Source organism: Nematolebias whitei, chromosome 11 (assembly GCF_014905685.2).
Source record: "Nematolebias whitei isolate Nwh7 chromosome 11, NemWhi1, whole genome shotgun sequence".
Lineage (NCBI taxonomy): Eukaryota > Metazoa > Chordata > Actinopteri > Cyprinodontiformes > Rivulidae > Nematolebias > Nematolebias whitei.
The window spans coordinates 43,283,985-43,301,065 of record NC_056508.1 but is presented as its reverse complement, the minus strand read 5'-3'; the positions used below and the strand labels follow the sequence as shown (position 1 = coordinate 43,301,065).

The following is a 17,081-nucleotide window of genomic DNA, read 5'->3' as shown; positions in this document are numbered from 1 at the left end:
TCTTTTTCGAAGACCTTTGGAGAGTGGCGTCTCCAACCTGGCCCAATTTTGGAGCAAACATCTCTTTCTATATTTGGATGCTTTTGAACTGTCTGTTTGAAAGCTCTGCCACTGCTGCAATTTCTACCGATTGAATTTTCCCCATGAGTGGTCAGAAGTATTTTCATTTTCTGACGTGATTTGTTTGAGGGGTTGCTTATTTGGTGCATAAACAGTTATGACCATCCCCTTCTCTATCCACATGCTGGGTTCTACTTCAGCAATTATGCAATGAACACACAAAGCAACATCTTGTAGTTCGTTCACATCAGCCCCCAGTGGTTCCAGCATCGAGTAATTTTGTCTTTTTGTCTTTTTAGCAATGGAGGAGCTGGATGGAGATGAGGTGCGAGTTTCCTCCAGAGGACGTCTAGCTGAGAGAGACATTGTTCAGGTACTCCTCATGATTCTATGTAAGTTTGCAGGTTAGACTCAAGCGCTTCTCCAGCACAGGAGATATATTCCCAGGGAAGGACGGGTCATGTTTTCACACTCACAAGCACACAGTGGAGACTTGTCAGCCAAGAAGAAACAAACAGGCACATATTAGAGTTTACTTTTGCTCACAGCTGGAACATCCATGCTTAAAAAAAAAGTCAGTGGCTTATTTTAACCTGAAATTTTTCTCACATACAGGTACAGACTATTTGGAATAAGGTTGTAACATCATAACAAAATGTGGGGAAAAAGTGAAGCGCAGTGAATACTGTGAAAATGTGAAATTGCATTTCCTGTGAAAATGCAGTGTGAATGCTTATTGCTGAAGAACTTGCTGAAAACAGCTGAAATTAGCTAAAAAATGCTTAATTGTAGCTGAAATGAAAGAAGAAGCCTTAATTAGCAGAAGAAAGCAGAAATAACACATTTTTGCTGAACTGAGTATAAATTAGCAGAAATTAGCACAAAAATTAGGAAAATAGCTAAAAACAGCTAAAATTAGCACAAAAAAGGCTGAACAGTAGCTGAAAAGGCAGAAAGAAACTTAACCTACCAGAAGGAAGCAGAAAGAGCTGAAATTAGCTAAAAAAGTGAAATTAGCTGAAAAGTTTAAAATTAGCATAAAACAGCTAAATAGTAGCTGAAATAGCAGAAAAAGCTGAAACTATCAAAAAAAACAAGATGAAAGGAGCATAACCAGCTGAAGTTACCATAAATATGTTAATCAGATTGAAAGTAGCAAAAATTACCATGAAAAACTTGAATTTATCTGAAAACAGCTGAAATTAGCTAAGAAATGCTTAAAATGTAGCTGAAAATATAGAACAAGCTTAAATTAGCAGAAGAAAGCAGAAAGGACACGTTTGCCAAATTTTGCTGCAAGAATCAGATATGAGCACAAAAAGTGGAAATTATCTGGAAAAAGCAGAAATTAGCAAAAAAAAAAAAATAGCTGAAAAGCAGCAAAAATATCAGAAATATTCTTAAATTAGCAGAAGGAAGTGGAGAGAGTTTGCAGAATTAGGCTGAAAAAAGTTGAAATGAGTGCCAAAAACGTGGAATTAACAGAAAAATCTCAAATTAGCATAAAACAGTTAAGTAGTAGCTGAAATAGCAGAAAAAGCTAAACCTTGCAGAAAGAATCTGAAAGGAGCACAAAACACCTGAAAAAATAACTGAAATTAGCTGAAACAAAGTTAAAATTTGTACAAGGAAGCTGAAAGGTCAAGGATCTTTATTTTCATTCGCATCACATGTGCTACATGTAGTACATGTGGTACATGTTGTACATGTGGTACATGTGGTACATGTAGTACATGTGGTACTTTGTACATGTAGTACATGTGGTAGAAAGAACAAATTTATAAAATGTAAAAGAAAAACAGTAATAAGACCTAAAATATGAACTAAGAAATTTGCTAAACTAATAATGCACTAAGCACTAACAGTACAAAAACAATACGCTGAACAACAGCAGCACGAACATGAACCCGTGTGAGCAGATGAGTATGAATGAACACAGCAGCATGGAATAAATCAGCAGCATGAGATCAGCATCATTGATAGTCAACAATCAAGTGGCATTACAGTGATTTTTTTTTTCCCCACAGTGATAATCCTGATTAGGGATTCATGAGTCTAACAGCTTCAGGGTAGAAGCTGTTCCTCAGTCTAGTGGAAAGAAGCTGAACCAGAACAAAACGTGAAAGGAGCAGTAAAAGGTCATAAACAGATCTGAATCTTTGAAGGATGTAAAATGATCTCAATTCATTTTCTATGAGGAAAAAATGGCAGAAAATTTTTAACGTTATATATGCTTATATACAAGCGTGGCCTATATATGTACAAATTTGTATTTATTTATTTTTATTTGGTGGGCACGGCTTATATTCTGGTGCACTCGATAGTACGGAAATTACGGCAAGTCTGACAAATGGCTACTATGACATGTAACACTTTTGGATTTTGGGCTACAGGTTACTACTGCTAACGCTGCTTACACTTTGAACAATATAATTCTGTGTAAATAATCATACAGTGAGTTCAAAGGTGATAGTGTTGTAAAGGTGCATAGAATAGCTTTAGCTTGAACCCAAATAGGATGGTGTACCAAAAGGATTGATGAATCGGGGCTTTTTCTGCAGAAATGAGAGCATTCAGTCCTCCTGGATGTAAACTCTGCTTTGCCAAACTTGTCAATCAAGAAGCAATCTACAAATAGTAAGATTTTAATTACTTGTAACTTTTACACAGAAACCCACTTCAAATTGATTGAACTATCCCTTTAATTGTTTATAACCTTTCCATAGAGCCCTACTTCAGAAGATCTGAATGGTCCCTTTGAAGCGGCTACAGATCTACCTGGTTCTTCTCTCTAGCAAATTCACCTATGGCTCTCTAGTCTTTATTATGTGAATGTTTAATATGTTACAAAATGCATAGTTTTTGTTTTTCTGGGAAAAAATAAAATAAAATAAAAGTATCATGTTTTGTACTGTGTCATTAATTGTGGGGATTGCAGTTTTCTTTGTTGTTATTGTGGGAATGCTTATGAAGCATTCAAACTATTTTGATCCATTGCTTTTTGAAATATTTAACAGTTTCTCCCTTTTTTTTTCTCATAGGAAATGAATTGAGCTCATTTTACATCCTTCAAATCTTTAGATCTGTTTACAACCTTTTACGGCTCCTTTCAAATTTTGTTCCGGTTCAGCTTCTTTCTGATTTCTTCTGCAAAATTAAACATTTTTTCAGCTGTTTTCATCTAATTTCAGCTGTTTTATGCTCCTTTCAGATTCTGTCTGCTAACTACAACGTGTTTGTGCTTCTTCTTACTTTTTTTCCGGTAATCTCAGCTTGCTATGCTCCTTTCAGTTTATTTCTGATAGTTTCAGTTTTTGCTGTTATTTCAGCTACTACAGTATATAGCTGTTTTTATGCTAATTAGCTTTTTCAACTAATTCCACATTTTTGCACTCATTTCAACTTTTTCAGCCTAATTCAGCAAAAATGAGTTCTCTTAACTTAATTTTTGTAATTTCAGCTTCTTTCTGCCTTTTTAGCTACTTTTCAACAGTTTTTAATTTTTTTTGCAAATTTCCGATTTTTTTTCAGATAATTTCCACCTGTTTGTTCTAATGTTTGCCTCTTTCAGCCTAATTGGGCAAATGTGTTCTTTATGCTTTCTTCTGCTTATTTAAGCTTGTTCTTTGCAGCTACCTTTTTAGCTAATTTTAGCTGTTTTCAGATAAATTCAAGTTTTTAATGGTAATATTTCTTACTTTCAGCCTAATCAACTTCTTTCTGCTAAATTCAGCTTGTTGTGCTCCTTTAAGATTATTTCTGCTAGTTTCAGTTATTTCAGCTACTATTTAGTTGTTATGCTAGTTTAGCTTTTTCAGCAAATCCCACATTTTTTGCAATCATTTCAAGTTTTTTTCAACCTAATTCAGCAAAAATACACTCTCTCTACTTCCATCTGGTAATTTAAACTTCCTTTTGAATTTTCAGCTTGTTTTTTTTTTTTTTGCTCATTTCAGCTTTTAGCTACTTCCCAATTCTTTTGTGCTCATTTCTGCTTATTTAAAACAAATTCAGCAAATGTGTGTTCTTTCTTCTTTTTTCTGCTAACTTAGGCTTGTTCTTACATTTCAGCTACATTTCAGCAGGTTTTAGCTAATTTCAGCTGTTTTTCAGCTATTTCTTCAGCAATAAGCATTCACACCGCATTTCTGCAGGAATTGATTTTCTCTAGCTTATGTAAAGATTGTTCCAAACTCCATGTATTTTTCATCATCCAATAACAGACTATATGCTCTTTGATTACTCCTCTCTTGGCTCATAATGCATTATACATAAATATTTGGATAAACACCTAAAAATACAGTTACGATCAAAAAGTAGAAATGTTTTATTTAGAAGTAACTGTAAACAAAGGCTCTAAAAATGTTAAAATATTGCTTCAGTGTGTTTCCACTAAAAGACACTTCTCCCATTATCAGTTCTGTGCCCAGCTCAGAAAACAGACTTTTGTTCTTGCAGTAAATTTTACTGAGAGCCAATCAGTAACTACATCTGGCAGCGCTTGTTTTATAGAACGTTTTAGAGATATGAGAACATAAACAGGAAGCAAATACAATGGTCCCTGATAACGATGAAGCGTTTAATATTCAGATGGAAGTGGGGAAGACTTCTGTCAGCTTTCAGCGACTAGCGTACGATGATAAATGAGCTCTTGTAGTGATAAATGTTTCACATACTGAGAGGAGGGAAATTAGGATTTCGTATTGTGAACTATAATATCATCCAACCTACCCTGGATGTTTATTGTCAGAACAAATATTCAGCTTTTATTTTGACACTAACGTCGTAGTATACGGCTCATTGTGAAGCCTATTCTGCATACCCCTTCACATGAAGATCTGTATGAACATTAGCAAAAAGCAGCACTGGTCCCACAACAAGTTAATAGTTATTCAAAACATGCGTTTCTGTAAAGCTCTATCGATTTAGGGATCGTATTTTCACAGTCCTGTCCATTAATTCTGTTTATTTAACAGAGATGATCACATTTAATCCTTTGATTGTGTTTAACCCTGGGGCGGGATTTCAAACAGGATGTTTACACGGAAAACAATGCAATCACTTCACGTGTCACGCTTCTTTTTTATTTGTTTAGTTTGATCACTGCTTTCGTTGCAGCGTCACTGACTTTTGACGCCTCCTGCTTCATAAGTTTGACCTGAGCTGATGAAATTCTGCCACGTCTTAGACTGGAAATGTGTACTGAATGTAAAGGTGTGCGAGTTCTGTTACTTATTAGCCTGTTTTCTTGAAAGCAGACGATGTAAACAACATCATTAAGCATTTTAATAGTTATGATTGTCTTTTATTGAGAGCTAAGTGATTGGTTTCAGTATGGATAATTAAATTTAAAAAAACTTTCAGACATGTCTCGATTTCTGCACAAGATAATCCTGTGTGTAAAACTTTAATTCTGCTGCATCCAACAGAAAATACAAAAAAGTGATACAAAATTAAAGGTCCCGCTTCCCTTGAAAGAATGCTCATCACCCACCACGTTTCATGCCAGAGTTTTAAATTTAGATCATCTTGTGATGAAATGTGAGAGTAAGCTTTTGATACTGTAGACCATGACATCTTGTGCCATAAGCGCTCAGATATTGGTTTCTCAGATCACACTACCCATCAGTTGTTTTTTTTAAGTATCTCTCAGGCTGAAAGCAATGTGTTCAACACAATGGTACTTCTTCTAGTTATTTAACTGTCAATAACGGTGTACCACAAGGCTCAGTCTTAGGACCTACTCTCTTTACAATCTACATAAGTAATATAGGTCAGAATGTTACTGACACATCCCTGCATTTCTATGCCGACGATACAGTTGTTTATTGTCAAGCTAAAACAGTTGCTAAGGTTTTCCATATTTACAGTCTGCATTCGACATCATTCAGTCAGATTTGTTCCATCTCAAACTAATTGTTGACAAAACCAAAGTATTATAACAGAAAGTTGGTATCATCAGTCCTTCCTTCCTAATGAATGAATGTAGCAGTTTTTGTCAAACCTTTGTGTGATTTTGCAAAATCATTTGGAACTCAAACTGTGTGTTGTAAATGACTTCCAGCTGCAACAAGACCAAAGCTTAGCCCAATATCTGTAAATCTGACCAAGTTATAGCCACTTTTCTGTTTGATGTGGTCAGTTAGTTGTGGCAGTTAGCTTGAATTGGTTAGACTCAAAAAGTTATTTAGTTGTTGATGTGCATCCAATAATTAGGTTCATTAAAATCCATCCAGTGGTTCATGAGAAATGTTGCAAACATGACAAATAAATGAGTAAAATATTTTATGTGGCTGTCTGTAGATATTAGTCTTGGAAGGTCAGTTTGATGCTGACAGCTCAACAGCAAACTGAAATCAGATTTAAGAGATTCTTCAGCATCTTCTTGATCATTTGTTGACGGGGTTTTTAAGCAGGTTTTAGTTCTGATTGATTGATTGATGATGGCTGTTTTAACAGTACGCACTTTAAAGAGAAACATGCTCGCTCTCAGTTTGATACAAGATCTCAGATTACTGTGAGGAGTTTTTGCTCTTTGTCTGAAGTTGAAAGGCAAGGAAACATTTGAAAATGGAGAAAAACTTCTCATCACTGCTTGAAGCTACATTAGCTCCTGCTAGCATAAAATTCAAGCAATCACTGAGTGAACTGCAGGGGGTTGATTTGAGTTTTAAATAAAGGTGGCAAGTTTTGACAAGGAAGAAAACCTCACGAAAAACAGACAGTTTCACTGATCCAGTGGCATCATGGGTGCAAAGTCTGATATGTTTTAAGTGCAGTATGTAGTTATAGTTATATTTTCTTTATTATTGCTAAAGTTTCTAATATGTCCAATCCAAGTCTGTCAAATATACCAAATACAGTTTTATCACTGCTGCAGAAGGCGGTGGGTGGTAACATTTTTACCCATGTCTTTGTTTGTGTTCGTTGATGGATTTTGGTGAAACTCTCAGAAATAGTCATTAGATGAACATCTGCAAATGATTAACAATTGGAATCAACCCAAGTCATGATTGCACCACAACTAATCCATCTTAGCCAACACAAAAGTGGCTTTTCTTCTGTGAGTTTTACAAATATTGGGCTAAATTTGGTGTGGTAGTAGCTGAGAGTCATTCGTTCATTCAACCTTTATTTATACAGGTTAGTTTCATTGAGTCAACACATACTCTGAGCTCTAATAGATTTTGCAGGATTGTATTAGACCAAGCATAATGTAATTTATGACGTTTGAACAACTGTGTTTTGGAAGTAAGTGGATGACATACATCCATCCATCCGTCCGATATCTTCCGCTTATTCCGAAGTCGGGTCACAGGGGCAGCAGCTTGAGCAGGAAGGTCCAGACATCTCTTTCCACAGCCACCTCGTCCAGCTCTTCTGGGAGGATTCCAAGGCATTTCCATGCCATCTGCAAGACATGTAGTCTCTCCAGCGTGTCCTGGGTCATCCCTGGAGTCTCCTACTAGTCGAACATGTCAGAAGCACCTCCCTAAGTAGGTGCCCAGGAAGAATCCTTACCAGATGTCCGAACCACCTCAACTGGCTCCTTTCGATGTGGAGGAGCCGCGGTTCTACTTCGAGTCTCTCCTGTTAACTGAACTTCTCACCCTATGTCTCGGGGAGAGTCCAGCTACCCTGCAGAGGAAACTCATTTCAACCGCCTGTATCTGTGATCTCGTTCTTTCAGTCACTACCCAGAGTTTGTGACCATAGGTGAAGGTAGGAACATAGACTGACTGGTAAACAGAGAGCTTTGCCTTTTAACTCAGCTCCCTCTTCACCATAACGGACCGGCACAGAGTCCGCAATACTGCAGACGCTGCACCAATCTGTCATGCTCCGTTCTTCCCTCACTCATGAACAAAATCTTGACCCTGGCTTACCAAAACTGGTTAACATTCAGTCATTCAAATATTTTAAATAAAGAATATTAAAGACAGTTTATATAAAAAAAAAAAAAAGTTTAAATGTTTATATGTAATCTTTATCAAACTGTTTGTTTGTCCGAGCTGTTTTTGTCGCAGTACACCCAGCCACTACAAGCACAGCTGCCGCTCAATCAGAAGTCACCGTCACTGACTCGAGCATTTATACACTTGATGATTTCACCAGGCCTTTGCCAGATTGTTTTTGTATAGTTTGTTATAAAAGGCATTTTGCAGGCATGGTACCAAAATAGGACTTTTTGGGTAGAATTTTCCAGTTGTAGCCGTATGTTAAGTGCACAAGTTGTTGCTGTCTGTTGCAATCAATTGATCAATTATTCAAACATTATTCCCCATTTTTCAGCAAAGAACAACAGAAAAATAGCTGAATGAACTAGAAATCAGCCCATCTCAATATTAAAATATGCATAGTGGTATAATCAGGACAGCACTCTCCTGTTTTAGTGTGGTACACCGTGGGACATTGAAATATGCAGATGAAATCATTATTTCAACAAAGCTGCTATGATGAGAGCGTTTCTGTGTGGATTAACAAGGAGAAGGGCAGAGTTTTCCTTCATCCTCCCAGTTGTCCTTAATTAAGTCTTTGGAGGCAACAGCGGCTTTATGATCCGTCACAAATGCAGCGAAAACACACCTTTCTTCCTTGGTATCATTATTTAACATCTCTGTTTACTGTCAGACACCAGGTGCCCTTTTCACCTGCACGCTTACACAATGCAAGATGTTTTTAAGAGAGAAAAAGTTGGCAAAATATTGATGAACGTTAAAATAGTAATACGAACCTAGAAAATTCCTGGAGAAGCTTTGACAGAGACTGCTACGCTGCTGCCAATTTAAATTTTGATTTGACAGTACTTTGTGTTGGGGTGTGCTCTCAGCTACCACTTTAACAAATTACAGCTGAATGGCTCTGAAAATGGCAGAATTATCATGTTTTTTTCCCTTTTAACTAAGGTGGCCATCTTGGATTTTTGATTTGGATTCTATTTATGATGGGGAATGTTTTCAGCTCTAACCTCGCCAAATTTCAGCTCTGTATGTCTAAAAATAGCTGATTTAAAGCAATTTAAAAGTAGCTTTGGTGGCCATCTTGAATTTTTAGATTTTAATTCATTATTTAATGGGTATTGCTCTCGGCTACCAACACATCAAATTTCTGTTTAATGTCCAAAAATGGCTGCTTTATAATATTTTTTGCTTTTTAGCTCAGACGGACATCTTGGATTTTGATTTGCAGCCAGAGTCTATTAGGGATCGTTCTCAGCTACCAACACACCACATTTCTATTGAATAGATCTAAAAACAGCTGTTATCATATTTTATTTTCCCTTTTAGCTACCCCAAAAAGATCAAAGGCAAAGTGGTAAGGTTTTTTATTTTATTTTATTTTTTTATCTGCATCTGTGCTTGCATTCATTTGTCCATACTGTTAGCAAAATATTTATCTAGAACTAATGAACCTTTAGAGCCAAACTGATTCAAGATGGCCGTTGCAGCACATGCTTTGTCAGTTTTACAGATGTTGCGGTAGTGGCTGAGACTGATCCCCATCATGTAACTGTGCATGATTTGTTTTTAAAACTTTGGAACCAACTGTTGGAGCATACCCTGTTTTATTTTAGTAAATTATTTCATAAGCCACTTCACAAATTTTAATAAAAATACAAAATCAAAATTAAAAAACTACATTTACAACAGAAAATGTTTTTGCGGACAATCCAGTTCAAGATGGCTGCAACAGCTAACTGAACCCAGCCAGCACAAACAGCTGTAAGTCAGTTAATTTAACAGATGTTGAGCTAAAATTTGGTGTGGTAGTAGCTGAAAGTCATTCACAGTGCACACTCTGAGTGCTATTAAACCTCACCTATACAGTAAAAGGTAATGGGTGACATATACAGTACTCTTTCAAGAAATGCTAGGACTACCCCCTCATTTATAACCTCCTAAGACCCAAACTCTTGCATATGTGGATGCCAGGTGGTTAAATAATTTACAGTAATTAACTAGTAAAAAATAAATAAATAAAGACACTTGTTCCAACTATAAATATAAATTTGGGCTAATACAATCTTATCTATTGAAGTTGAACTTATTATAAACTAGAGACATTTCATTTTCTGCAAACATGCAGTGAGAATTCTTAGTGCAGAAGAACAAAACAGCTGAAATTAGTTGAAAAACATGCTGAATTGTAGCTGAAATGAAAGAAGCCTAATTCAGCAGAACAAAACAGAAAGAGGACATATTTGCTAAATAATGTTTAAATAAACATAAATGAGCACAAACATCACACAAAAAAATCTGAACTTAACAGAAAACAGCTGGAATTAGCAAAAAAAAGTAAAAAAAAAAAAAAAAAGTAACCGAAAATGTAAAACAAGTTTAAATTAGCAGAAGAAAGCAGAAAGAACATGTTTGCCCAGTTAGGCTTGCAAATACGGAAATGAACACAAAGAAATGGAAATGATCTGAAAATAAAAAAAAGAAATTTGCTTAAAACAGCTGAGAAGTAGCTAAAAAAGGGCAGAAATAAGCTGAAATTACCAAATGGAGAGAGTACATTTTTGCTGAATTAGGCTAGGAAAATTTTTTAAATTAGTACAAAAAATGTGGAATTAACTGAAAAAGCTAAATTTAACATAAAAACAGCTGAAAAGTACTTTGTAGCTGAAATAGCAGAAAAAGCTGAAACTTGCAGAAACAAGCGGAAAGGAACATAACAAGCTGAAATTAGCAGAAAGAAGTTAGAAGAAGCACACAAATATTGTCACTAGCAGAACAAATCTGAAATGAGCACAAAACAGCTAAAATTAACTGGAAGTAGCTGAAAAAGTGTAAATTTGAACAAGGAAGTTGAAAGACGCTGAAGCGGAACAAAATGTGAAAGGAGCAGTAAAAGGATGTAAAGATTTGAAGAATGTAAAATGAGCTCAATTCATTTCCTATAGGAAACTAGTGGCAGAAAAGGCTAAATATTTCAAAAAGCTAAAGTTACACCAATACCAAAAGTCAAAGCAGGATTATCCTGAAAGAGCTGAACATTTGATATATGATTTGTTGCATTAACACAAAAATTGTGGAACAAGAAAGATGCCAAAAAATGTACAGAAGAAAAATGGATCACAATAGTGTTCATTCATAAACATTCTCGCAATAAAACTGTCTGTTCATCAGAAACAGGTCTGCTGAGAAACAATCTGGCCTTAGATTAGAACAGGGTGATCACACCTGGTGTACATTACAAACAGCTAATTGTTGTTTTTTCTTCTCTGTCGTAGTTTGTGCCGTTCAGAGACTACATAGACAGATCTGGTAACCAGGTTCTCAGCATGGCCCGATTGGCTAAAGATGTCCTCGCTGAAATTCCCGACCAGTTGCTGTCTTTTATGAAGAGCCGAGGAATTGAACCACGACCATCCATGTCCTCTTCCCCTCTACCGGCACTGCATCGGCACATCTGACCCCAGACATATCTCTTTACCCTGTCTCTGTCTTTCCCTCTTAAACAAATCAACCAGCTCACTTACAGTTGTATGTCACTTTAAAAGAAAACAAAGAGCAACTTGTTCCTTTTTCATCCCTGGTAGGGTTCAACAAACACAAATCATCCCCACAGCAGGTACTCGCCTGCTGCAACTCATCTTTTCCTCTTTCTGTCATTACTTTTTGAAGACTGTATGAAAAGATGGTGAAGACGACCCATGACCGTGCCCTGCAAGCTGACATTTAAACATTTTGAGATGACTTTTTAACATTTCTTTACTAATTCCTCAACAGGAATTTGCCAGGCATGCTTTAAACAAAAGGTCTGTACAATTACCCGCAGCCAGTTTTGACATTTGTCACCATTTGTCCAATTACAGACACAGATAAATTTGTTAGTACCCTTACAGCTCATTAAATCATTTCTAGATACAAACTATTAATTTAAAATCACTTTTCTTTTGTATAACTTTAAGCTTCTAGTATGTGACAGAGTAATAGAAAGGGGGAAAGATATGCTAACCTGTAGACAGATTTGTTGTTGCCCTTAAATTATCATTTTTCTTGCATTTTAGTCTGTTTCTGACTAAGTGTTTGACCTTAGTACAAGTGCCTTCAAGTTTTTCATCACCACTGAGTGTATTTAAAGATAGTTTGTATCCACTGCACTGAAGACGAAGCAACAAAAGCAAACTGGGAGCTGTCACTGGAGCTCAGAAAGAAAATATTAGACATCCATGTTAAAGGTAAAGGCTACACAACCATCTCCAAGCAGCTTCATGTTCCTCTGACCACATCTGCCTATATTATTAAAAAGTATAAGTATAAGGCTGGACAATAATTCGATATATATCACGATATACCGGGTACTTTTATTCAATAATAATATGGGTTTTAAGCACATTTTCGATATATATTATGCTATGATTACAGCGTTTCACTGACACATTTATTTTTCTGTTCGGGTTGAAGCGGCTGCTTCAACCTGAAAAAAAAGTCGCGACACAGCTACGTAAGTGCGTGGTGACGTACACCACCCGCAGAGCTCGAGTCCAGAAGGAGTCAGTGGTAGCTAGGCTAGGCTAAGCTCCAACGCACGGTAAGTTTTCTCTCCAAAATGAGTGCCCACGACCGTCAGAATGTGACTGAACAAGCTTTCACAAGCGAAGAGAAAGCAGACGATATAACTGATAAGAGAGGAAAGACTAGTTCGTCGGTGTGGAAGTGGTTCGGCTTTCTAAGATCCCATAAACTGCAGGTGTGCTGCAAGATGTGCCGCAGATTTGCTGCATTTAATTTGCTGCATTTAATTTGCTGCATGGGTTATGGTTATGTTGTTGTTTAAAGTTAAAACTATTAATATTGACAAAGTTGAGAGTTTTATGTTGATTTGACGGTGATTTCAAATTTCTTTGAAGGCTATATACAAATAAAAGGTGAACATTATTTGTCCAGTTCATACAGGTTTTTTGAGACTTTTATATTGATATCGGAATTATATCGTTATCGACCGAAATTAAGAAATATATCGTGATAAACGTTTTGGTCATATAGTCCAGCCCTAGGTTCATGGGACTGTAGCCAACCTCCCAGGACATGGACGCAAGAGGAAATGCAACCCCAGGTTGATGAGATTGATAACCAAGAGCCAAGAAAACATCCAAAACTATTCAAGCTTCAACTTCCAGGTCAAAATAGACACCTAAATGTGCACACAACTTTCTTCTTTTGACTAAATTTAGCTTTGGTGATTTTAGACAATTTAAATGTGTTTTGAAATCGATAATGGCCAGTGCAGTATGAACTGTGGTTTTAGATATTCATGGTAAAGGTAAAGGCTACAAGGCCTCTAGTCTCATTAATTGTGTGTTTCTTGGGGGGTTATGGTGGAAGGGTACAGACAAATTTATTTGCGTCTCTAAGTGAATGACTCTGAAACTAAATGAATTAAAACTCGTTAATGAGCAAGGCATCTCAAACATGCCTCTGGTGGCACAAAGTTTAAAACTTACTTGACCTTTGGCACCTTGTATGATTTATTCTCCCAAATAATGTCTGTAAAAGGACTCATCGTAACGCCATAACGACTGGCCAGAAAAATGAATTAAGTAGGAAACAAAATCTGCACACCTTGTTTTTCTACATTGATGGATAATTCTTGTGTAAGTACAATTTGTGAATGGCTGTCAACTACCACGTGCGTTTGTTTACCTTTGGAAACAGCCAAATTGACTGAAAATGGGTCCAACATGGTGGCCCTCATGAAAGAGCCATTTCAGATGGAAAAGTCCGACAATTTTATTGTGTGATGTGTCATGTGATGTTTATTTGTATGTATTTATGGTCAGATGTGTTGCGTAAAGTATGCAGAGAAAATGCTTTGTTTACACTGAGTGTGGACCTGCGTTTCAGAACTGAATATCAATGTATCTGGAAAAACGACTGGATTTAATTGATTCAAACTACGTTGTCTGATACAGTTCACATTTTTATGTTTAATTGAACAGTTACTAATGAGTTCCTTTAAACCCATCCACAGTTGTTCTTTTAAAAGTACCAATCTAACATGGGCAGATGTAGCGCTCATGATCAGGTCACATGTTCTCAGATCAGAACCAGGCCCAGACACACACACACTCACACTTCTGTCTGCAGAGCCACACCCCACCCCTGCCCAGCATGGGGGACGAGGCTGGGTGCAGACCCCCCCACCCCCCTGCTGCTAGAGAAATGCCAGTGTCTCCAGCTGCCCTGCAGAGAGGAGAAAGAGGGAGGGGAGAAGGAAGGGAACGAGCCAGGGGGAGGGCGTAAAGGGAAGAAAGGTGAGGCAGGGCAGAAGAGTGGAGGAAGGAGACGGATGCTCAAGGACACAAGGAGGAATATTTGTTTTATATGATGCTAGAAAAGTATCGGAGTAAACGTGGCAACATAGAGTTTAGTGCTGTTTGTAGATTAGATCGAGAAGTCGTACGTATTTTTAGTCTAAATTAATCTTAACGAGGGATTAATGCACATTCTATGAAAAGCAATACAAGTGACTCCCATGTAATGTTTGCCCTATGCATGTACCTTCCTCTCCCCTTCCATTTCTTGACATTTTGTTTCCAGCCCGGACTGGAGCTGCGTAGGGAAAGGCCTCCACCTAGTGTTTACCCTTTGTATTATTGGGTATATTTATTATGCATGACTACTGTGCTTTCCTATACTCTCCTTAACAGTACATGTGCATGACCACATTCTGGAAAAGTGAATATCTAAACATAAGAAGACGAATCAAGGCAAAGAACTACATACAACTTCAAGGACCTAGATACTTTTCTGTGAAATGTGTTGCTTTTTCAAGTGAATGTCAAGTTGGTTTAGTGTTTTATGTGCTGTGGATTGACTTTTTTCCAAACTCGTTTTATGTTGTTTTTGTTTTTTTTGCATGTTGAAGATTAAATCCACTGCAGTGTTATAATAAATGCCTCCCTACCTTAAAAAAAGAGATAAATGTGTATCTCAATATGCATTTTTTCCCCCCTCTGTCATTGTATATTTTCATGTGTTTCTGCTCTGTGACTTGCAGAATCCGGTGAACCAACTTGTATTTTTGATATTTTGAACAAGTGATGAAATCCAAATGTAGACACTAACTGAATCAGAGACATGTCTGCAGATGCTTAAAGCCCTGCTGTGTTTTCTGTCTTTTAACTGTATAAACATGAATAAATGAAGCTGTATATTAAGTCGTTGTAAATACATCACGTTGTGTGATAAAACAAATGTCTTTCTCTCATTTGCTCATAGAGATTAAAAAGCAGTTTATGTTGGTGTTTCTAATAACATGTTTATTAAATGTTCAGGTTTTTAAGAATGTCCAATAAGAAGAATGTAGAAGTTAGGAAAAACTGTTTTCACGAACATATTGCTGTTTCGATATGAAGTTGAAATATATGTGTGAGTACTCATATTTCATAAAGTTGAACTTATCGAGCAGAAACAAGACTCATAACGGAGTTATAGCTCCAAGCAATTCATCACCATCCTCTGGATCTGCTTGATCTTTTGTTGAAAATACCTGCTGACAGTAAGCTGAGATATATAGACGTGTTTTCACCAAATGTATAAGTTCCATATGTCCAGTTTTTATGAAACAACTTTAGCTTTTATCCATCTGTCCCTGTTAGAAAAAGAATTGCACCATCTGTCATTGTATTACTACTCCAAAGCAGGAATAAAATGTTTCTCTGCAGGAAAATGTGCTGCTCTTTTGTAACTTTTTGATGTTAAAGATGTTTTTTTTTTTTACGTTAACAAACAAATACAGTAGAAATTGTAGTTATGAATTTTATTTGTACCAATAGACATATAGTCAAGTCAAATGTATTTGTATAGCACATTTGAAACAGGAACTGTTACCAAAGTGCATTAACTAAAGACATAGATGGGGAGACTAAAGCTGCAGCCATTTGAGCGGCGCCACCTTTTCAGATAAGGAAGGTGACAACATAAGGAAAGGGGAAATCAGAGACGACCTCAGCACAAACAACAACATAAATAGACATAAGACATATGCATTTATGCACAGAGGAAAACAAAGGCGGTGAGTAGTCCATGGACATTCCAGAAAGTTCCAAAGTTCTGATAAGATGGTACAGTGTCTATCAGCGTCACAATTCTGATAAGGCCACAGATGTCCTCGGGAGGGTGGGACAGGCATAAGCTTCTAGTTTACGTATCCTCCAGGAGCAAGTAGAGATAAGAAGACCTGTCCAAGGCCAGCGGGGAGGCCAAATTCAGATAAACAACAATTGTTTTGGCTGCCAGACTCTGTTTTCTGTCTGCATTCAAGTTCTGTTGGTACACTCAATGGTGAATCCAAACAGCCAGCTTTATGGACATTCCGCCCGGTCCGTGCTCAATGAGCTTTCTCAAGATTGAAACCTTCATGCTGGCGAGTTCCAGGAGCCACAAGTGGCGTACGATTCTCAGAAATCGCATCCAGTTTGCGGTTGAGCTCTTTAAGCATGAGTCTGAGAGCTCGAGGCATGAATTAATCCTTCACATAAGGCCGGCAGCTTTACCATGGCCGAAACTGCTGCCGATGTCTTCCTAATTTGTCAATATCCTGGGTATCTGCCGATTCCAAAAAGCAGAAACTCTGTTATCATAAATCCAATAATGTACACATCTTCTACGTCCTCCATGGACAGAACAGATAGGCACATCATCTTCCACTCACCTCAGGAATCAATGACGTACTCAGCTGCATGGGTCCGTTCAGGGCATGAGGGCTCTCCAGCTCCCTGTCGTCTGGTGGGAAAAAAATTATCAACTGCATTGAGGGACCATATGCATGAAAAACATTTGTATTTTTAAACAAAAAAAAAATACAACAACACATACAAAAAAGAACAAGCATTTTCTGTAAAAATGCAATGTGAATGCTGAGTGCTGAATGATTTTGATCAAATTTGTTGAAGAAGGTGAATTATCAAAGTAAATACAACCTGAAAAAAAAGCTCATATTAGTACAGTAGATAAATCTAAGGTGGGAAAACAGAAAAAAAAAGCTCAAACCTGCAAAACAAACTGAAAGCT

At 37.0% G+C, this 17,081-nt stretch overlaps 1 protein-coding gene across 1 annotated transcript; it reads left to right on the top strand.

The window, feature by feature from the left end:
- Window positions 1-359: 359 nt before the first annotated feature.
- On the top strand, window positions 360-11,612 carry LOC119417178 (copine-9; the record flags this gene model as incomplete). Its single annotated transcript, XM_037684391.1, is given in 2 exon segments — window positions 360-433; window positions 11,294-11,612. Coding segments are annotated over 2 exon segments (255 nt in total). The 3' UTR covers window positions 11,477-11,612.
- Window positions 11,613-17,081: the final 5,469 nt, after the last annotated feature.